Below are 23,945 nucleotides of genomic sequence, written 5' to 3' on the forward strand. Positions count from 1 at the left end.
CCTGGTCCGTTTGTGAACGTGCTGTACGGGGTTTAATCGAGACCTCGAGCATGAGTCTCGGTGTCTGCCATCATGACCTCTGCGGAGACATCTGGAATTAAAACCAGCTTAGAAAACGGATCAGGATGTTCACGTCAAATGTCCTCTTGATTCCTCTTAATTTGAGAGCTGTACCAGACGGGTGATGCTTTCAGTCGAGGCTAACAGGCCACAAAATGCTTCACGCTATTATCCATCTTTTCTCCCTTCGCAGAATCGTTTATGCACTGAATAGAAAGTCTGGGAGATTTCCGATTTCAGCAGCAGATGTGATCGTTTCTAATGGCTTAAAATATAAAGCAGGTAATTTCAACTTCATATCCCACAATGCACTTTTTTCTCACAATTGCAAAGTATAAATCTCACAATTACAAATTAAAAACGTTGAATTGCAAGTTTAGACGTTTTAATTTAGATTTTTTGTTTTTGCACAAGTTTACATCTTAAAATTTTGAGGACGTTCTTAATTTCTCTGAATTTATATCTCGCAATTCTGATTTTTTTAATAGCAGAAATTGGAGTTTACATCTCTATTCAAATTTTTTAATTCTGACAAAATTATTTTTTTCATCATAATTCAGTTTCATATTGCATTTGTGTTTTTTCCCCCTCTGTATGTTCTTAGTTCACATCTTGAAGTTTTGAGAAGATTCAGAGAAAAAATACTCATTTTGAAGAAAAAGTCTGAATTGTGAGATAAAAAAAAAAAAAATTCACAACTGCGAGAAAAAAGAAAAATAAATTCTGAAGAATTATGGGGTAAATGTAAATGTGTAAAAATGTAAATAAATGTTTTTTTAAATTTTTAAAAATTTTATTGCATGGCAAAAAATCTGCTTCCAGAAGTTTAGCCAAAACAGAAAATAACTATTTACTATTTCTAAGGAAAAAAACAGCAGGACAACAGCAGCTAAGCATTCATTTATTTATTCACATAGAAAACAGAATAAAAAAGACATCAGTAAAATAATAGCATCTCATTTGTAGCATTAATGCAAAACGATTTAGGATATAAACCCTAAAGAACCAGGCATTCAGTCGAGCAGTCTGTTGTTCCCCTCAGTATCTCCTCTGTCTGGGACTGAAGACAGTGCTGGGGTCGCTGTCTCGCTCTCGCTCTTTTTCCCGCTCTCGCTGACTGTTGGGCGATAAAGGCTTTTCCACGACAGGCCCCGCTCGCGCTTTATCGCTTTTAAAAAGATCGCGACCTGTCCTTAGAATCTGCTCCTCGATTTTTCTGTGACGCTTCATGTCTGACAGCACTTTGTCCAGCCGAGCCTCGCGCTTGACCGAAGAACGAGCAGAGGAACCTGGACGAGAGAGGAAGGATGAACACAAGTCAGCATCATTCATTTCCAACAGCCGTGGAAGAATGTTTGATCATACCTGGTGTTCTCCGGCGACTGAGAAAAGAGTTTTTAGGAGTTGACAATGTCTGTTCCTCATCGAAATCAAATTCAGTTGGTGTGAGGGCCCTGCAGAACATAGGAATCAATAAATTACTACTTTCTTTTTCATTTACAAATGTATATTATATATGCACACACACACATTGAGTAAATACTGGTCTCATTTATACACAATACTGGGCAGGTTTGAAATAATTAAGGTCTCTTCTGCAATTAAGGATGCATTTATTTGATCAAAAATACTGTAAAATATTATTACAATTTGTAATCTATTTTAAGGTGTAATTTATCTAATGCACAGCTGTATTTTCAGCATCATAACTCCAGTCTTCAGTGTCGCATGACCTTCAGAAATCATTTTAAGGGGCAGATTTGATTCTATTATTTTATTTGTGTGCTATTATAATTATTTTCAGTTATTATTGCTACTCAGTTACTAATAGCGGATCTTCCTATCATTATTATTTAAACAGTTTTGATGCTTCATATTTTTGTGATTTATTTTTTTAAGGATTCTTTGACTAACAAACAGCATTTAATTTTAAACAGATTTACTAAGTTTCTGTTATTTTTGATTCCTTTAGTGAGTCTTTGGTGAATAAAAGTACTAATTTCTTTAAAAAAATAGTATTAGTGCATCCACAAAACACTTTTTCATTGTTTTCAACACTGATAATAATCAGAAAATGTTTCTTGAGATGCATATTAGAATGATTTCTGAAGATCATGTGACTGGAGAAACATCTATTTTACATTGTAACAGGTGTAATATTTAACAATATTACTGTATTTGTGATCAAAGAAATGCAGCCTCTTTTCAACTTTTGTGTGTGTGTGTGTTTTCTGACTCACTTGTGCTGGTTCTCGTCATCTTTGGCCTCCTGCGAGTCTTCTCCGTCTCTCTCAGGTGAGGGGGTCCGAGGAGGGGTCGGAGGTCGGCGTGGGAGCGGCTCCCACTTCAGCTCCAGCATCTCTCCTTTGGCCAGGATCTCATACAGCCGCTTGATCTCCTCGGGAGCAGGCATCCAGTCTTTCGTGTCCTCCATCTCCTCATCGCTGTATGGGATCTCCCAGTCATCTTCAGTCTGCTGCCGCTCTCCTTCACAGCCTCCATTCATCTCTCCATCTCTCTGCTCCTCTGCATCCATGCATCCTTTGTCTCCTTCTACATCTTTCATAGAAGTGTGAATGGAAAACTTTAAGCATAATGTGCATGCAATGCAACAATGTGCAATGGAAAAAACCTATACACCTTTCATGTTTTTAAAGCATCATACTCCAAGGTGCATTGAGAAAAAAAGAATTCAGAAGTCATGGTGTGCGCAGTGCATACTTGCGTCATCCTCAGTTGTAGTATCTTTTGGTGCTTCATTAATCTCCTCTCGTTTTTCTTCCTCTTTTTCTTCCTGTTTTCCCGCGGGTTTCTCCTGTTCACTCACTCCAAGAGACTCCACTCGCTCCGCTAGAGAGCCCTGTGCGTCCTCTGCCGCCTGCATCTCACTGCAAACCTGCAACGAAACGAGTCGAGCTCAGATGCATGTCAGTATAGCAGTTCCTGACTAATCGCGCGAACTCGCTTAGCGTCATTCAGAAACATTCGATAGGATTATTTTATAATGAACAGAAATGAGGAGGCGGGTGCAAACTTACAGTTTTTCCACTACTGTTATAAACAGCTCCGCTGAATAACAAAACGCATCAATGTGCTATTATTTCTGAAAATAATACTGCATTAATTATTCCGGTCTGTTGTCACGCTTGTTTATTTCGGCGCCTTGACGTCATTCGGCTATGTCCCGGATGAGAGGATCCGCCCACAGCGCCACCACGCGCTCGAATGACCGACTTATAAAACACCTTTATGGAAGAACGAGGTTGCTATGGCGTTCTTATTTATTAATATATGTACATATTTACGTATAGATAGTACATATTACATACGTATGGAACTTTCTACTGAAAATGTTTAGTTAGATATTCATCTAAGATGGTTTAGAAACCATTCCAAAGTAACATTCCCATAATATCTACCAAATAATAAAAAAGCAGGTTCACATACATACAACATATGACTAAAAAAGTTTTGAGAACAGTTCAGAGATAACATTGTTTGCAAAACATTCCTGCGGATGCTAGGTTGTACTGGGTGGTTGCTAGCTTATTATAAGTAGTTACCAGAATGTTAAGGAGGGTAAAATCTTTAGACGAGAGAAATGGATTGTGAATAAGACTAAATGCTTTACTGATATAGGCCTTTGTCAAGGGAAATACATTTTATTAATATCCTTTTCATTAAACACTTACAGTAAGTCATATGCCCTGTGCATTTTTTTTTTTTAATGAGAGAGAGTTTTTTTCCAATTCTGTACCACATACCACAAAATATAATATTTGGGTTTAAAGGCCTGACGTCCATTTTGTGAATCAATCATTCTTTTGAATCGAATCTTCTCAAAGAACCGGTTAACAAATCGCGATTTGTGATTTTGACCCTTGATCCTTTTTATTTTATTTTATTTTATTTTATTTTATTTCTGACTGCTGTTAATTTAACGGAATAATTGTTTTTCGTAATTAATTTTGTTATTTAAAGAAAAAACTTTACTGACTATTATTGTGCTCAATTAAAATGTTGTATGGTAGCACTACATTGTATTGTTTGTATATGCTTATATTATTTGTCGCGTTGAAACAAAATCGTCTCAAGAGACTTTTAATTTGACGGGTGTTTTCAACAATTCCAGCAGAGCGGAAGCAGATTGACGCGGAGCCGCACATCAACAGAACGAGTACAAATCTGCGATGAGTTTTGAGTGGCCCTGGCAGTATAACTTTCCTCCATTTTTCACGTAAGTAAATACATTTTATTTTCAATGTCAGGGACTGTAAATTAAAAACCGAGGTTTCATGGCCGCGATATTGTCGGAATACTTTGGTCTCGTGTTAAATATGCATTTGTATCGCGAATAAAGCTGCTGTTTGCTTTCCGCTACGGAAGTAACGTTAACAAACTCAACTACATTTGACGCTCCGTCTAATTAAACATTACAACACTTACAGTTGCATTATATCATACAGTGTTTAAATGCTGTGTGACATTAAATAATAACTCGAGCGGATCGAAGCTTGTACGATTCTGATTGTTGTAAACCATAGAAGATTAATAATAATAATTTGAAATGACCGAAGCCTATATAAAGGTTAAAGTAAAAACTTACTGCTGGGGAACCTGGAAGTATTAGGACATTGATCAAATCGGGATTTCAGGACATGGACAAGTTATTTTTCTTTGTTGCAAAACCCTGAGAATCTCTATAACATGTGCATATCCATTAATAATTTATCACAATAAAATAGTTGCATTATTATACAGAAGAGATGATTTCGTTGTCATTTATAGTGGGGGCATCCCTTGCAGAATCTGAAAATGTGAATCATTTTCAAAAAATAATAGAGATCATACTAAATGCATGTTTTTTTTTATTTATTTAGTACTGTCCTGAGTAAGATATTGTACATAAAAGATGTTTACATTTATTTTTCACAGATTCTGCAAAGGGTTCTCAAACTTTCACATGCCACTGTATTTCTTGCAGTGCACTTGTATGTCTTGCACACTGGGGCCTAAATGTTACTGAGTGTTTATTCTGTTTTGCAGGTTACAGCCCAATGCTGACACGAGACAGAAGCAGCTGGCAGCATGGTGCTCGCTCGTTCTGTCCTACTGCCGTCACCAGAAACTCTTCACTCTGGACGTCCTCGAGGCGCAGGAAAGCCCAGTCTTCAACAACAAGAAAATTGAGAGTATCCTTTCATGCTCTTTGTCTTTTTTTATTATCTGATGATAGGAGCCACCGTGGTTGAATCACGAAGAAGGCTGTTACTTTTCTGTCATCACTTGCCATGCATGTATTTCCCATAATTCTTGCTCCTCAGGAAAACTTTCAGTTGAAGCCATACAAGTCGTTTTTGAAGAACTGAGAAAAAAAGGTAGGATGCCGCATTCCTTAATAAGAAGAAGAGATTGCTTCCCAGTTTGGAAAATGGATGTTAAAATAATTAGTATCTTTGCTTTGGAATAGGAAACCTGGAATGGTTGGATAAAAATAAATCGAGATGTCTTATAATGTGGAGGAGACCAGAGGAGTGGGGCAAAATCATTTATCAATGGGTGAGAATATACTGTGTCCTGTATGTTCATTTATTATTATTTATTTATTTAAAACATGTTTGATGACACACACTAAAAACAGTTAAGTTATGATGAATAGAAAGTCCAATAGAACACCTTTTACTTGAAATAGAAATCTTCTATTGCATTATAATCGTAAAAAGAAATCCTACTGATGCACTTTACATCATGGAAAATCATTGTTTAAAATATGCTTGTTAGCAGTTAGGTCAAGCTGTTATGTTAAATGCAATGACTTTTTTATTTCATTGTTGCATGTAGGTTTCCAAAAACGGCATGGTCAACTCAGTGTTTACACTTTATGAACTCTCTAATGGAGATGAGACAGAAAAGGAAGGTATAAAACTGTTTCGTATTTCCGCTGTACATTGCAATGCATCAGCAAAATGCTAATGTATAGTTGAAACGGTTCACCCAAAACTGAACATTTGCTGAATATTGACTCAACCTCAGGACATCCAAGATGAAAATCAGTCAAGTGCTCCGAATGCTCAGCAGCGGATGCTCTGCAGTGAATGGGTGCCGTCAGAATGAGAGTCTTCACAACAATCCACATCACTCCAGTCCATCATTTTTCGCCGGAAACAGTGATTTGAAGTGGAAATGTCTTGATGCATTTACAAACACGGAGCTTTTGGCTTTTAAGTATTACTTGTGGATTGCTTTTATCAGCTCATTCTGATGGCACCCATTCACTGCAGAGCATCCACTGCTGAGACACTTACTCCAAATCTGATGAAGAAACCATCTCCTCTTCATCTTGAATGATCTGAGGGTGAGGGCATTATTCTGTGTGTTAAGCTCTGATCAGGTGTGTATCACGGCCGTATCTTTCAGAGTTTCACGGTCTGGAGGATTGGATGCTGCTGCGTTCACTGCAGGCCCTGCAGACTGATGGGAAGGCAGAAATCATCACTATGGATGATGGAAAGGGTGTCAAGTTCTTTTGAATCAGGCTTTCTCAAACCAGACTTTGGGAGGGTGCTGGGTTTCCGTCAGCCCAGCATCATCTATTGTCTCAGTCCACTTGGGATCTTTGTGGACTCTATATTACACTCCAATACTAAGTCATTATTTGTCCCAAACTAAATGAAAGGTCTTCCTTGTTGAAACTTGTTTAAATTGGTGGTTTTACACCTGAGCAGACTAAAGAAAATGCGATTAGCCATTATGCATACAAAGTAATAAGTCAGAGCAAAACTAAGGAATATAAGTATCTTAATCCAGACCCAGGTTCCACTTCTTTTATTGCTGTAAATCCTGAAGGACTCTCGTTCTACTTGAATATTAAAGAACCACAAAGCCAGAAGATGGTCTGCTAATCTGACACGGTTTTTAGGAGTCTTGTGATGCTTCCTGGTCAAGATGAAATGTTCTTCAGTAAATGTCTTGTTCCTGATGACAGTGGAATTCATATCAATATCTTGCCGAAATCTGGTAGCATTCTCCTTTCCCCCAGCTTTCATTGTATCTTATCACCTTTTTTACCAATACTGTACAAATAAATGAGAAAGACGTTTTCAGTTCTTTCCGGCAAACCCCTTCGCGTTTGGGCCTTATGTATTTGATTTTCATATGCAAATCTCTTGTGCTTGGAGAAAGCTTGCAGCACAAAGTCATCTCTGTTATACTTCTAATGGAAGAGTTGACAAGTCAAACATTATTATTATTGCATTGCTCATACTTTGGGTTTTCCAGTCAGTCTCTCAGATGTCTACAGAAATGTCTAAAAGTGCAGCACAAGTGTGTTTTAGTATTCTTTTTGTTCATATTTTAAATAGTTATTATTGTTACATTTTCTTTTAGATAAAGTTTTTTTTAGGTGTATATAATTGTTAATGTCTGCATAGTTTTATTAAGCTTTAGTTTTTATTTTGGTGCTTCTTGGGGCAACTTTTTTAAGTTAATGTTTATTTTATGTTTTTATGGGTTTATTTTTAGTTGATAAAAACCCTATACAGTTAACATTATTATTATTATTATTATTTTTAATTAAAATAGCATTTAAATTTATATTTTACAAAGTAAATTTTAGTAAATTAAAAATAGGTTAATGTTTTTCTTTTAAATAAAAAAAGTTTAATATAAAAATAATTGCAGGCAAATTATATTAAAAAATCCTGAGAAATATATATATATATATTAGTGTAACTTTTTCATTTTGTATGTGCTGAATGATTGATGACATTTTTTTTTTATATGTTACGCTCAGTAAGAGCGACAGGTGGCGCTCATGTGCATGTCAGAGTCACGTGACCGCGGGTTCTGCTGAGCATTCGTTCACAAATGTATGATGCAGCTCTATTAAGCTTAGTGTTGATCACATATAGTGAAACAGACAAGCAGAGACTTTCGAGTACTCGTGTTAGTCTGTCTTCAAATAAACGCCACTCAGTATTTTATCCAATGGAATAACAAGAATACATTTAAAGTGACTTAGTGAATCAAATGGTTTTTGTTTCCCACTGTAAGCAATGGAATAGAAATACAGGGAATTACTCAAGTGTTCTGTGATAAGTGCCAAGAAGTAAAGGATCACCTCCGGCATGAATGATGCTTTGTGTAGAAGTTCCTGGCTCATGAGAGCAGCACATGAGAGGAAGCAGATCGAGCTTGTGCTGCAGAACGTGAGCTGTCCATTATGTTCAGACTAATATTCATAAACCCATTCCAGTGTTTTCAGGCCAGACGTTTACTGTGGTTTGCATGAGGTTTTTGTTCTTGTTTGTGAAAGATGAGAAACAACAGACAAACACAGAAAACTCTCAACTGAAAGATCCATATAAAAAGTATATAGGATGCTTATGGACACATAATTAACATTGTGTTGGTTGATTCACTGTTGTAGACAATGTGAATAATAATAACTATTATTAAAAAAAAAATCATAATTTATTTTGGAGTTAAGTGTAACAAGAAATGCAGAAGATTTGTACCTTTTTTTAATTATTATTTTATTTTCTTATTTTTTCTATTTTCAGATGTTGCTTTAGATGACCAAATCAAGCATAGCTTTTGTTTAAACAAATTATTATTAATTCTATTTTGGGAACAGCATAGCCTGACCAATGCTTTAATACCATTGTCCTGAATCCAACATGAGAAAAGTCTAAAATAGTCAACACAGGGATCAAGTTAATGCTTTTAACCCCAGCTTGTATTTATTTTTTTCATATTTTTTTTAAAGAATGATAATCAGATTTCCTGTGTATGAATAACTATGGAAGTCAAGGACAACTATCAAAATAAATTCTCTAAACTGATTTTCATTGTCAGTTGTTCTTAGGACACATCAGTTGTCACAAGTTAAAGGATATACATAATAAACAGGCATATACATTATAACATTATATTGTCACAAAAGTTTAACGAGTGTCCAATGCACTGAATCTTTGAAAATATCAGATGCCTTTTTTGCTGTTAGTGAGCGAATCGTTCAGACCGTATGATTCAGCTCGAGCAGTGAAAGCCAACGCTGCGGGACTCAGGTGAAGTGGGCGGAGTCAGGCGCGCACTCGCTGTGAAGAGCTGCAGCGCACGCGCGCCTCTGCAGAACGCACAGCAGCCGCGTGCGCGTGTGGAGCAAATGTCCTGTGCATGTTTCAACTCCAGAGTAATTTCAGACTTTTCTAAATAAGGTAAATATACGACTTCTAGTCCGTTTCGTGAGTGTTTCTTGAATAGATAAAGAAATATAATGTAGTTGAATTTGGCTATATTTTATATATAACATAATTTGTTATTATTCATGTGATAAACAAGCATATCATGGAAAATTCTGGTGCATGGTGTTCTGTGCGCTTGTTATTATTTGTATTGTTCCTGCAGTTTGGGATGCTCTGAGCGCTCCTCATCATGTCTCACGCTGAAGTCGAGTTCGCTGGACGTGGTTTTCCTGGTTTACCTGTTGAGTTGGACGAGGACTGTCTCTCCAGAGTGCCCAATATGCTGCGGACGCACTCCCTGAACGCGAGGAGGAACTCATACGTGCTCCATAAACTCAGCGTGGATATTGACCCCCAGATCTACAACGAGACAATCTCCAAAGCGCTGTCGTGGTCCACTGAAAACATATTATTATCAGAGAGAACAGTTGGTGAAAATAAACCAGACTCTCCATCTCCAGTCTCCAGCCCGGAGTCTTCAACCCCCAGCGCCAGCTCAGCAGCTCCAGAGGACTGGACAAGCTCCGTCCAGACCCCTCTGTCCCCCGTCGCCCAGGAGCCCAGTTCAGACTCGGACAACGAGGGCCCCAAAGTTGAGAATGTGGCTCCACGACGGCCGTTTTTAAGCAGACTGGAGCAGGATGAGAAAGAGGACATTGAGACCAAAGCCGTGGCCATCTCACCGGATGGAAGATATCTGAAGTTCAACATTGAAATTGGGAGAGGGTCGTTCAAGACGGTCTACAAGGGGCTGGACACTGAGACCACGGTGGAGGTGGCATGGTGTGAGTTACAGGTAGGAGTTAAAAATCCCACATCAGTGTTTTATGTAAGAGAGGTGATCTTGCGGTCACATATTGGGTTTGGTGATCTTAATAGCCATCTTAATTGAAATCAGATTGAATATTGAATTTTGGTTTGTGCAGAAGTTAGGCTTGTCACTGTCTCATATACTGCCCCAGAAATAATTGCGATAAGCCATATTATTGTCATTTTAAACACCATTTTATGCCACTGCATATACAGTATAATCATAATGTAACAGCATAATAACACACTTCCAAAAGACTACAAACTTTTTTTTTTTTTTAATAATATTTAGATCATGCAAATTAAGTTTAACAAAATATTAGATACCTTGAAAAACTAAATAAAGTGCAAAATAACAAGTAAATAAATAAATGCACAGAACTTTTATGGAGATTTTTCCATCTAAGGGTTTTGTCCCTGGCCTTCTTTTCTCTGTAAATGAAGGGTGCACACTATTACTGAAAAACACCATCACTTCTCAGCAGTCAGATGTCTAAACAAAATCATATCTGAAGATGAAACTTCTTTTTAAATTTGAAATAGCAGCAACTACACCACGCTATGTTCAAGAAGCTACAAAAGACACAGGCCCACATGCTATGTACAAAACATGGTCACATCAATTTTTTAAGTGAATATATTTATATATTGATTATTGCAACAGGCCTAACAGAAGTAGATACTATCACTAAACGATCAAGGTTTTAATAGGTTGATTGGTTAAACTCAACTGAGAAATGAATGAGATTTTAACATCTGGAACATGATGCTCTTTCAGGATCAGTCATGCTCTGTATTCGTGCTCTAATCAGGGTTTGAGATCAGGTGCAACAACTGTCCCACTGGCGCTCTAATCTACGTGCAAGGAAGCAAAGCCGGTCTTTGCTCTGCTTCTGTTGTATAAAAAGCTCAAAAACATGATGGTGTTGGACCTGTCGGGAGATTTGTGAAATCCCCTGTCCAGGTTTGCATGCTTCCTCCTGTGAGTCTTTGACCTTGAGCAGCCCTCGGTCGAGCCGCAGCAGTCATGCACGTCACAGTCAGGCGGACACTCTTCCATGCCACCTTTTCCACACTTAACTGTGTTAATGCATGCGTCCCACACGTCTGTGTTCAGTAAGTGAGGCGTACAGCAGGGCTTTTCTCTCACCGGTTGCTCTTTCATTGCTCAGGAGGCTCAGTGGAGGTCTCTGTTGTCATCTTTGTTTCAGATGTTTCCTAAGATACCTTAAATGAAATAAAAACAGAAACAAATGCACTCAAACAAAAAGTGTAGGATTTACATTTTTCACTCGGAAATTGATAGTAAATTCATACAACTTTGAATTAAATATGACATTTTGAAGATAAAGACTTAAATAGTGTTTTTGTGTAAAACTAACTCCATAATTACAACAAAAATAAAATTTTGCAATGAAAATCAGAGTAAAGTGTTGTCAAATTAATGTGGATCGCATAGTAAGAATTATTTGGCCTTGAAAGATATTGATGGGAGTAAATATTGAAATCATATGGACTTTTTATTGCAGTTTACATCTCTGAATTTGAAAAGCAGGACACTTCAGAAAAAGTATTTATTTATTATCTTTATAATTTCAATATCGCTGTCTACTGTAATAATAACAGTAATTATGAATTATTAATCTTTCCTATGGGCCAGTTTTTCAGTGCACTGTAAAAATATTCATTTTTTATTTTTGTAGTACATTTTGCACAGGAAATACAGTTTGTTTCTATGTTTACAATATTTCATGTTAAATTCAAAATGTTTCGCTGTTTATTTGTAAAAAAAAAAAATTTGCTAGTAAATTTGCAAATAAAAATACAAAGTATGCCCAACACCAATTTCTTAATTGTATTTGTATTTTTATTAACTGTGTGTTTTTTTTTTAAGGAAGACTTTTGTTGAATTGTTGTATTTCTGTTTTCCATAAAGCTGATTAAAGTGCAGTTGCATAGAAGTGATATAATGATGTCTTTATGAACTTTTTGAAGCTTGGAAGTTTTAGTTGCGTAGTCTCAGTGGATGCACAAAAATGATAAAAGTCTTATGGGTCTGAATTGACATATTTGAGTGAACTGTCCCTTTAATAGTTTGCATTCATTTAATACTATGATGGCCTTTGCAAAACATGTTTTGTTTTGATAGGACTGATACGAGTGGAACAAGCTTGAGTTAGCAAATTTAGGGACGTAGCCTCCATCTCACAGGAGTTTCTCAGAGGTGTAAAAACAGGGATTAAATGTGCATGTGAGGTGGATTCTTTCCCCTGTTGATTTCTGGCATCATGTTGTTCTTTGATGATGTGGGTTTCTCAGGGGAAAGCGAGGATCAGGACTCTGTTAAACTTGGCGCTGAGATTGAAGGAATAGGTGTGAAGCAGGGCGTGCTGATATGCAGCTGGCCTAGTTCAAAACACTGCTTCTGCTCCCAGTGCCTAAAGGTCACATTCTTGCTCATAATGCTATGATATCATCTTGATCTAAAGGGTTCAAGGGCTCTTGCTTCGGGCTAGAGTTTGAAGCACAGAAGTGAGCTTTAAAGGATTATTTTGTGAATGTCATCCCAAACCTGTTTGACCTACTTTTTTCGGCAAACACAAAAGGAGATGCTTTGAAGAATGTTCATGCTGCTCTTTTCCATTAAAAAAAAAAATGGGTCTGTTAATATAAAAACAAAACGTTTTCATTATAAATGTAGAAAAACAAAAATTTAAATTGTTATTTACTAGGAATATTGCAAAATGATGTCAGTTCCTTAAAGAAAAATTGCATATGAGTTTGGAATGACATGAGAGTGAATAAATAATGACATATTTTTTCATAATTTTAGTTACTATAATAGCAACAATGTTATAGTATATATTGTAGTTTTTTTTAATATAATATTTGAATAAGAATTCGGTTTTTATTGAAACATTTTTATCATAAGTTTTAGTATTTTTATGTGTTTTCATCATTTTGTGAACTATATAGTTTTAGTAATTTTTGAACTTAAGCTAAACAAAAAAGTCAAATGTCTAATAAAAAATTTAATTTACAATTTTTTTTAATTTAAGTTAGATTTCTAAAAATAAAATAAAAAATGTTTTTATTTAGTATAGTTAATATTTACAGATTTCAGGAAATAAAATATTTTGCATGGTTTTAGTTTTAGTTTCTGAATAGCAATTAAAGGCATCAAAATGAGCTTTAGGCTGGAAATGTTTGAATATGTTATTACATTCACAGTTATTTATTAGCAACTGTTGCTTTGCAGATTTCTCTTTTAAATCACTTATTAATGCATTTGACTCCTTCCTGGTGCATGCTGATGCTCGATGTGACTCGAGTCCCTCTGCAGGCCTTTATGATGTCTGATGGGATTTCAGATGGCTGCTTCTGTCACTCGTGTCTGCTTGGACCGCCAGCAGCTGCTGCTCTGACCTTTACTAATCGGTCCTCGTGCAAACCTATGAGGACCTTCCAGAGCAGTTCTCCTCATTTGGTGCTGCAGATTCAGTATCAACCTGAAGTCAAGTCAAACAATTTACACCCAGAAATTGCTTGTAAATTTCAAGAACGATTAAACAGCAAGTAACACATTAAACATGACATGACAACTTCATAATTACATGGAGAGCAATCACATTCAGCATTCAGCGAACAAGCTCAGACTGGCATTGCCTAATGGGACGGACATGGAGAACATGTTCTTTTTTTCTTCTGAGCTAAAAGAGTATTTTCTGTGGTGTCATTTCTGAGAATCAGCAAAGAGGCAGATCTAATATTTGCAGTCTCGAGTCGAGTGTGTGGCTTCGCATCTCTTTCTCCTGTCTGGAGCTCTGTAAATTTCCAGTCAGCCGTCTCGTGTACGGTTACCCAGCGCTTGGACCTCGGCCATTCACTTCCCATGGGTCGAGGAAGCTAATGCAATGAAACATGGTGTGTTAGTCAAACCGCAGTGCTGTAGTTCGGAGAACAGATTACAGAGGATGGAATTTTCCTTTGCTCTCAGACTAGAAAGAGAGAGCTGGTGCAGTCAGTGTGATGTGTGCCTGTCACTTCATAGGGCACGTGCATGTTTAATGAGCTCATGAAACCATAGCCTGAGATGCTTAATGAGTTCAATACAAGACACAAACAGTGTCAAAGCAGCTTAATTTGTATTGACCTGGATTATTCTTTTAATGCGTTTTTGCACTTAATGCAAAACTAGTTTCAAAACATGCTTTGTGATCCTTTAACAGGGATATCATATCCTTTAAAATTATGATAGTAGACCCTTATCCTGATCAGTGTTTCTCAGTATGCATGTAGTCATGGTTAGAGTTTGCATAGCAGAGTTGCAACTATTTACAAATCTCATCGTTCTGGAAAGCAAGGTGTGCTCTGATTGGCCAGCTATCTAGTGCTTTGGGATTGGTTGAATACCTTATGCATGCAATAAAAATGTTACGCCTCTCGCCATACTGTGATGGTGTCTCCCGGCACGATGAGATAAAAACAAAAAACCCATTACAAACGAGTCTGCATTGTAATTGGAGAAATGACTAAAAACAAACGCTACTCGAAACTCAGGTTTGAATCATCAGTCGCAAATTCGTTAAATATGAAAACGTACTTACAGTCTGTGAGTCAGAACAGCCAGAGCATTGTAGTCTTCTATTGTAGGATCAGGAAACAGTCCTCTGTAAAATGTGCTGCACACATCTGAATATTTGGGTTGAACTGTTCTGGAACAGTGTTGTAAATACTTAACCACTGATTTCTAGTTGTGTCCTCTTTTGGAAGACCAAGCAAAGTAGTTTTGCTTTCACAACAAACACACAGCATCTCTGCAGCAAGGTAACAGCGAGAATCAAAGTAACGCCTTCACTCTTTGTGTGGACATCTGGGAGGCGTTATGCAAATCTTCCCACACAGTGATGTAGACATGTGGGGGGGGGGGGGCGTGTTTAAACGAGGGGTTTAGGAAGACGTGGATGACTCTTAACTTTTATAAAGAATATCTCTTTGGGTTTGAAACTTCAGTCAACTTTAGGGATCTTTTCAATTCACAAACCGCTTGTACCACTCCAAAGAGAAAGGGAAACTTGAAATGGCATCATATGACCCCTTCAAAGAGAAATGCAGTGACGTTGACCTGAGAAAAAAATATTAAGAATATATATATATATATATATATATATATATATATATATATATAAATATAAAAATAATAAAAACAAACAAAGAAATATGTGTGTGTGTGTGTATATATATATATAAATATATATATATATGTGTGTGTGTGTGTGTGTGTGTGTGTAAAAATAATGATGTCTTATCAGTAGAAGGTTGTTCATACATCATGGTAGTATTTGTTGTTCTGTGTTTGTTTATGCTAAAATGTAAACAATGAGAATGACTTAATGATTTAATTTATTTTCCCTTTTTAAAAGTATGCAAAAGGTGTGTGTGTGTATGTGTGTGTGTGTATATATATATATATGTATAAAATTAAGATTATATAATTTTTATTTTTTATATTAAGTATTATTTATTTATTTTTATTTAAAAAAATAATTTATTTTATTATTATTATTATTATTATTATTATTATTATTTTTTTTTTTTTACAAATAGAAACATTTGTTTTAAGAAATATACTCTATAACCCAGGTAACAAGATGATAGGAGTCCTTTTTGGTCAAAATGTATTTCCGGGTACTTTATTACTTGTTCTTTCTTGTAGTTATAAAACAGCCCTTAACGTGTTCATCTTGACCTCCACGTGAGCTCGTCAAGCACTGTGTGCTCTTTTTTTTGTAACTGATAAGTGGCTGCTGTTTATCTGACTTTCTTTCCTTGAGTTTTATGTCATCAGTGCAAGAAACAGGCTCTTCTGAAACGGCTGTCAGCATCTTATCAGCCCTTGCCTGCTGGGCAAATATAGTCCTTTTTGGTGCAGAAAGAGGCGGAGGTCGTCGGTGATGTTAAACAGCACGCGCCCATCACGTACAGCTCACATTCATGTATGAAGACGGTACGTTCTGTGCCAACTCATAATGAGATTACAGCTGTTTCTAGTGAAATAGCCACAAATAGTACATACGTCTGCAGAGCACTTGTTTACTGATGATGCAATTATACAACAAGAAATATGTACAATATGTAACACATTTTTTACTGAAGCGAAAAATACAGTGAAGCATTATTAAAAATATAGTTTGCCCCAAAATGTAAAATCTATCATAATTTATTTACTAACGATAATGTTTTTTTAAATGTAAATGATGAATGAATTGACATTCAATTGTTGACCTATTAACCATTTCATCCCTTACATTTCAGCATACATTTAAAAAGATAATATAAAAAAAGGAATATTAAATGCAATTCGTTGAAATTAGGTCCTTTTTTGTGTAGAACATTAGTACGTCTTTATTTGTAATTTCATAATTGCTTCAAATGTCTGAAATATGGTTAACGTTTACTGTTGAATTAATTGGCAAGCATTTATGATAAACTAAAGCATGCATTAATTTCATTTCTATTGAGACTATGTATGTCGCTTATTTAAATTAGTTTGAAATTGCACCATTAATGATGAAGTTGCAATTTATTACATTTAAAACATTAACTTTAATGTCAAATAACACACTATAGTTAAATATATCATTAAGTACTTTAATTGTGCTTGAATATGTTAGTCAGCACATCAAAATAAGTGTACGTCTTTTGTTTAAAACTCACCAAAAGTTCATTAAAGCATTATTATATTATATTATATTGATTCCCATAATTCATGTGATATAATATTATACCATTAAGATTTGAAGTACACTTCAAGTGCACATTTAATACAAGTGCTTTTTCACAAGGAAACCAAAAACCATTTGACCTACATCAGTGCAGCTGGCCTTATCATTATAGTAACTGTAAACCCTTATTGATGGTTTTTGTTTGTATCTAAGATTTGCTGAATATACAGGACTCTAAACTTTAGAGGTCACTCACACGTGTCGTTTGACGTCAGCCCAAAAATGATGACAAATATGTTCTTTTTATTCTCTGTTAGAAGCAGAGTTGGAAATATGGAGAGTTTTGTGTCTTAGCTAGGACAGACATCTCATATACTGTATTCGAAAACCTGCTGATATCATTTGCTAATTGTTGTTAACTCCCATTTCCATGAGAATGACTCACTCAGACTTGGATTTGTCCCCAATTCGATTGGTCTCGGTGTTGAAGGGGGTCTGAACGAGCAAGAGGAAGGAGAAAGTCCTCTAATGGAGTGGATTTTGTGATTCCAGTCAACTGAAAACACAATATTTGCATGATTTTTCCATAAGAGGAGATGTCTGTTAGAAAGCGAGCGAGCGAGGGAAGGGGAAAGTGAGAGTGTATCAGAGCTTAACCTTCACACAGAGAACAAAGAGAGAGCCCAGTCTGTTTCCAAACTCAGGATGAACGCTGCCAGCCATCTAACTATCACTTCATTGTGCTTTTATGTCCTTCTCTCAGCTTGAGGAAAACATTAAGTCATTCTGACTAATGAAAACACCCATACCCAGAAAATCAGTCAATCTGAATGGAAATGGACCAAGCCGATTGGCAGAAAGCAGCAGGTTTTTTTTGTTTGTTTTGTTTTGTTTTTCCAGACCACATAAAAAGTAGCCAAAAAGCATGAATAAGAAAACTGCTCTTATTCTATTTTTTCCCCCTTTTTTAGATTGGATTTTTATTTTTTTTTAATTTTGGCATTTCATTTCTTAGTTGATTTGTCTAAATCGAAGCATTTTCACTAGTGGTCACGGACTGTATGTAACCATTACTCTGTAAATGAGTTTGTTTTGAAGAAAGTACTCTTTCAGTCAATTCAGCTTCAAAACTTCACATTTAATTCAATGTGTCACTTGCTGTTTCTTTGTAAATAGAGGAATTGTTCACCCAAATGGACATTTGCTGAAAATGTATTCACCCTCAGGCCATCCAGGATGAGTTCGTTTCTTCATCAGGATTGGAGAAATGTAGCATTGCATCACTTGCTCAACAATGGACGCTCTGCAGTGAATGGGTGCCGTCAGAATGAGAGTCCAAACAGCTGATGAAAAAATAATCGACACCACTCCAGTTCATCAGTTAATGTCTTGTGAAGCCAAAAGCTGTATGTTTTGTGAGAAACAAATCCATTATTAAGATGTTTTAACTTTTAAACCTACTTTTAAGACAAAATATGAGTCCATAATCCATAATAGCTCTTCCTCCACTGAAAAAATCCAACACTTGTTGTCCTCTCACATCGAAATCCACTAACATTTTTGTTTAGAGCTGTGGATTATTGTGATGTTTTTATCAGCTGTTTGGACTCTCATTCTGACGGCACCCATTCACTGCAGAGCATCCATTAACACCAAGAGACGGAAGTATAGTTAAACAAATGGAAATGCTTGTGAATGACTATCAAATTGTCATTGGATTAAAATATCTTCCATATAAATAATTAATAAAAGCCTGCTTACCTGCATGAACACCCCATCTGAGCGATTGCTGCGATTTTATTAATACCAGTATAGTTTAATGATCTCTACAGAGATTATTATCATCCCATAATGATAAGGAGGTCATTCACAAGAACAGGTCAAATGTAAAATCTCCAGCTGTGAAAATTTAGCCCTTGAACCAAGAAGCATGAATCTGTGTCGTATGACGTCTCTTACCTTTTGCTTGCTCTGGCTTTTTTAAATGGCCTACTAGATTTAATGGAAAGTGTTAACCTAAGGCTTATGTGCATTATTAGTTCTTGCGGACAACATTTAAATGCATGTTCTGGAGAGATGGCTGAATGTTCAGTCCTGACCTCCTTTCCCAAGCCCTGAAAAAGGAAATGTCAGAACTAAGCATCTACACTTAAAGCGCTTTCTTGTGTCAGCACTCAACGGGATCAAGCGTGTTGTCTGTTGTGAACGTTTCTCTACAGCAGGTACATCTTGTACCACAGCTGCCCCCTTCTCTTTCATGCTGGGACACTTTAAACTAGCAGCTATCCTGTTGCTGTCAGGCTGCCTTGTTCTGGTCCGGTCTCGTGTTCATTCGCGTTATTTGTTTGAAATGTTAGACACTGCTGGAATGCATCTCAAGCTCTGCTGCGATATTTTCATTATTGGTCTGGTTAATAATGTACTCCAGATGTTTTCCTGATCGTCATTGTGGCTTTCTCCAGCTAGCCCAGGCTGGTTCGGCTTTAATTAAATACTTTGTTTGTAACACTGAGAAGACACAAAGACACACATGCATTTTTAGATTTTATGATTGAAATGTATTACAATTTATACTGTGTGATCGGCATATCAGCTCACCAAAGGATGCTCTGCAGTGGATGGGTGCCGTCAGAATGATGCTGATAAAAACATCAGAGTAATCCACAACTTTTATTTATTTATTTATATTTTCACTGGAGAAAGCAGTATTATAGATCATGGACTTACCAGAAGTAATGGCTGGATGTTAAAATGCCTTAATGATGGATTTGTTTCTTATAAACGCACAGCTTTTGGATTCACAAGACATTAATTTATGGACAGGAAGTGGTGTGGATTACTTGTGGATTATTGTGATGTTTTTAGCATCTGTTTGGACTTTCATTCTGACGGCACCCATTCACCGTAGAGCATCCTTTGGTGAGCAAGTGATGCAATGCTACATTTCTCCAAACCTGATGAAGAAACAAACTCATCTACATCTTAGAGTAAATAAAAAAAAAACACCAGAAAACATTAATAAAGCACTATAATCCAATTAGAAATGCTTAATTATAATTTGTGTGTGCTGTGTATGCTTAGCTTGCTTAGCTACATGCTAGTACCAAACTTTACTGTGAATCAGAAAATTAGATGCGAGTCGAGTCTTTAGTGTGATAGCAAGGTTTACGTGTTGTGTGGTCTGAAAAATCTCACAAATGTAATTAAAAGTAGTGTCGAAACAGATTTCTCAAGCGCCTTTAAAAGAAATCTTACTGCACAGTTAATGAGGGCTGCACCATTTATTCAGTAAATCATATTGCAAGTAATTTAACACACGTTGCCATTACTGCAACAACATGATAAACATCAAGACTAAAAATCTGTCTCTTCAGCAATGTTTCACAATACAGTTTGTTTAGCCATATGAGTGCAAAAAGCATTAAAAGCCTTTGGTATCTGCTTATGGTGTGTGTTTAGAGGATATCTAGACATATAATGCTAAAATCTCTGAGGACACTTTATTTGGTCATTAAAATGCAATTGTCTTGCTAACTTCTCCCCCCAGTGCCGCCAGTATTTTGGAAAATTAGGTAACTGAGAGAGTAAAGTATTTAAACAGTTTAACCATTAAGAGCATTAAAAGCTTTATGTGTTGAAATAAAGTTAACACCTTATCCATTCCTCGCCTGTCCTCTAATTAGAATTCATTCATCATTTCTGACTTACCTTTTGCATTTGAAAACAAAATAAGAAATTGCACAAATCTCTAGAAGGGATATTACGAGCGATATATGACACGATATATGACAACTAAACAAAGCAAATATTAATGAGTTCAAACTGTAGTTCACGTGTTTGTTTGTTTCTGGAGTTCTTTATGCTTCAGTGAGTCCTTTATGATCACAACCTTATTGTGTTTTTTTTCAGGTAAAATAATTCATAATTCATCTGAATGTCAAGTCTTCTTTGACATGTCCATGCAGTTATAGTGCCAACATGAACACCTATATCCATAATGTGTTAACCTCAGTTAAGATCTCTTCACAAAGTCAGCTCCCTCTTTCTCTTTCTGTGCCGGTCACTATCAGTTTCTTCAGCCGCTTTAGAAATAGTAACACTATCAGCTCGTGTATGAGAGCACAGTGCCGGTCATTCGCCAGTGTTTCCAGAACAAGGTACATTCATAATAACTGGTGATATGAGCTGTGGAACTAAATATATGCTGTTCTTATGATCACATTTAATATTAGTGGTAGTGCTCAATATCTCAATATAATGAACTACCGGTCAAAAGTTAGAAATATTTAAGACTTTGTAATGTTTTTGAAAGAAGTCTCTTTTGCACTTATATCAAGGCTGGGTTTATTTGATAAAAAAAATACTTTAATATTGTGAAATATTATTGCAATTTAAAATAACTGTTGTCTATTTGAGTATATTGTAAAATGTAATTTATTTCTGTGATATAAAGCTGAATTCTTTTGTATCATTACTCCTGTCTTCAGTATCACATGACCCTTCAGAAATAGTTCTATTATACTATAATATAATTTAAATATGCTATATTACTGTTTACAAAGTCTTAATTATTCCAAATTATTTACGTGTAGTTTATATTGTTTTTATACTGAAGTCAGATTCATTTTGCACAATTGTTTTTAATCGCGTCGTTCGCAGTGCTTCATCTAAAGAGTAGTTGATTCACTCAGCGTCTTACCTTTTTGTTATTTTCCCTAATTTTGCATTGAATCATAGTTTGTAGTGTTATGGTTTATCTCACAGCCAGGTGGTTTGGTTCATTGCGTGGAAGTCTTTGTTCAGGGATGTTTTGAAATCCTTATAGAGAAAATTATTAGTGAAAAATGCTTCGAGAATCAAGGTCAATGAAGTGTGTGGTCACTGTTGTGCTCTTGTGAGGTTAACCTTCATTTAAAGTCTCCTGTGTTCCTGGAAACACACACACACACACACACACACACACACACACACAGATAAGGCAGAACTTTTTGTGCAGCTTAGCTCCACTCGATGAATACAGTACAGCAGTGCTGTCAATAAATACACTGAAACTTAAGCCAGATGAAGGATAAATACACTCTGTGATAGCTATAATAGGATGAATATCTTGGAAACACACCCGGATCACATTCCACCCCAAAATCAATGGGAAAAACATATTTATGTGCTTAAAGAAAATAATGCCTGTTTTGTGCCTAATCATAGTGATTAAGCAAGTTGCCCCAAATTCTCTTTGTAATACATTTTTGTTAATTATATTTTGTGTATTACTGTAAAATAATGATGCATTTTAAATCAACAAATATATACCTGCTAAGCAAAATAACTTCAGTACATGCATCAAAATGAACAATTACCAATTGCATTTTTAACAGACAAGGCTTTAAAGCACATGCAAATAATGTACTTTTGTGAAAAAAGTGTGGTGCCCCATAAAGTGTGTAACTTTACCGTTAAGTTTACATTTGATGTGAATGTATGTGGCATTGACAGTATATTGAGAACTCCAACTGATACTACAATATTTTTCAAAAGTAGATCGTGGAGACATTTTAATTGTCCATGATCAAAAATCGTGATATCACACACACCCCTAGCTGTACACTGTTTACGCTATGACTACGTCATCCGCTGGAACATGACACTCTTGTGAACACAAGCGAGAGAGAGAGAGAGAGAGAGGTCTATACACACACACACACACACACACACACACATAAATAGTTCTACTGTCACAGCTTTATTGATTTAATTTGTCATCACAATGATTACCAGCAGCTTTAGTTGAATCTTCAACACTGTCATGTGTGGATTCCAGCTGTCATGTGATTGATGAAATGCATTGCTGTGTCTCCATGGACAGTTTGTCGCCTACGGGTGTTCCCACATTACACTGTGACCTTAACAAAGCCTTCGAACGCTCATGACTGGACATGCATTCGTGTGTAGTGTGTCTTTGCAGTGAGTAAGTGAGCGCAGAGCAGGGACGCAGTGAGATCAATATGAATTGAGTCTCTTTATTTCCCAAACATGACACAGCCTGTTACTGCTGATATCAATGCTGTCTTGAAGAACAAAGATAACATTATCATACAATACAAACACAGCTACCATCTCTGGAAAAAAAGGTTATTCATTATCACAGATGAAGCTCACTTTCACAGTAATCTATCAGGCGGTTTGTGGAAGTTGGGAAATATTTAACCTAAAATTGTGTCTTCTTTCACACCTCAGGCTGGTGTCAGATAGTTTGGTCTCAGATGTTTGATCTATTGACTTTTAACACATTTTTCCGCCTGTAAGAAAGCATCTGATCATAACAATTAGCATAGTTGCATGGGATTTGCACTCCAATCATGCTATAAAGAAAGCAGTTTTACTTTTCTAGACATGAAATAAAATAAAATCAATAGTGTCTGTTGCTTTCAAATAGAATTGCAACTTTAGTTTCTTCTATAAAGCAGCTCTCCAAGTTGTAGTATATTTTTATGGAAGCCTGTTTCCACCATGGAATAGAAAATAAAACTTTTTTTTTTTTTTTGCTATTTTTTATCTCACAATTCAGGGTTTATATCTCCCAGTTCTAACTTTTCTTTTTAAAATCATGAAAATTTCTGACTTCCTCACAATTCCAAATTTACATTTTGCAATTCAGAATTTTTGATCCTCAGAATTCCGAGTTAATAGCAATTCAGTTTTGTTTTATTGTCCATGGAATAAAAATAAATAAGATCAATGTGACTTATCTTACAATTCTTTCTTGCAAATGTGAATTTATATCTCATAATTCTGCATTTATATCACACAGTCCTGCGTTTAAATCCTGTAATTCTGACTTTATAATTCAGAATCGTGAGGGGAAAAGTCAGAATTGTGAGATAAAAAAGTAACAATTATACTTCTTTATTAATATTTTTTTTAATCCTGTGGTGGAAACAAGCTTATATACAACTGACCTTGACAAACTGAACTGAAGAAAGAAGTCGAAGAAGATTTCCATGTCAAAGTGGGCGGAGCTCCAGAGCCACACCTACTTATTACATAATCGCCATGGACCAATGAGAATTTGAGAGTGTTTACCAGAAAACTGCTTCAGCTGGTAAAG

General features: G+C 36.0%; 3 protein-coding genes across 4 annotated transcripts in view; 2 read left to right on the forward strand and 1 right to left on the reverse strand.

Annotated features, from left to right (window-relative positions):
• Window positions 1-948: 948 nt before the first annotated feature.
• pagr1 (PAXIP1 associated glutamate-rich protein 1) lies at window positions 949-3,258 on the reverse strand. The gene is made up of 5 exons (XM_026223200.1): window positions 3,099-3,258; window positions 2,782-2,956; window positions 2,301-2,619; window positions 1,426-1,514; window positions 949-1,349 (listed from the first exon to the last, which is right to left on the reverse strand). Exons 2-5 carry the CDS (start codon window positions 2,942-2,944, stop codon window positions 1,099-1,101), a joined length of 822 nt encoding a protein of 273 aa, XP_026078985.1. The 5' UTR covers window positions 2,945-2,956; window positions 3,099-3,258; the 3' UTR covers window positions 949-1,098.
• A 912-nt stretch (window positions 3,259-4,170) lies between these two features.
• On the forward strand, window positions 4,171-7,182 carry vps25 (vacuolar protein sorting 25 homolog). The gene is made up of 6 exons (XM_026223201.1): window positions 4,171-4,297; window positions 5,107-5,252; window positions 5,385-5,438; window positions 5,531-5,619; window positions 5,902-5,977; window positions 6,478-7,182. The coding sequence occupies exons 1-6, from the start codon at window positions 4,251-4,253 to the stop codon at window positions 6,588-6,590; spliced, it is 525 nt and encodes a 174-aa protein (XP_026078986.1). The 5' UTR covers window positions 4,171-4,250; the 3' UTR covers window positions 6,591-7,182.
• Window positions 7,183-9,119: 1,937 nt separating this feature from the next.
• Window positions 9,120-23,945, forward strand: part of wnk4a (WNK lysine deficient protein kinase 4a) — a 51,120-nt gene continuing 36,294 nt past the window's right edge. For both annotated transcript variants that reach the window (XM_026223202.1, XM_026223203.1), the window contains exons 1-2: window positions 9,120-9,278; window positions 9,469-10,101. In XM_026223202.1, the coding sequence (XP_026078987.1) occupies window positions 9,496-10,101 (606 nt within the window). In that variant the 5' untranslated portion in view covers window positions 9,120-9,278; window positions 9,469-9,495. The remainder of the gene's footprint in view (window positions 9,279-9,468; window positions 10,102-23,945) is intronic.

Source organism: Carassius auratus, chromosome 37 (genome assembly GCF_003368295.1).
Source record: "Carassius auratus strain Wakin chromosome 37, ASM336829v1, whole genome shotgun sequence".
Lineage (NCBI taxonomy): Eukaryota > Metazoa > Chordata > Actinopteri > Cypriniformes > Cyprinidae > Carassius > Carassius auratus.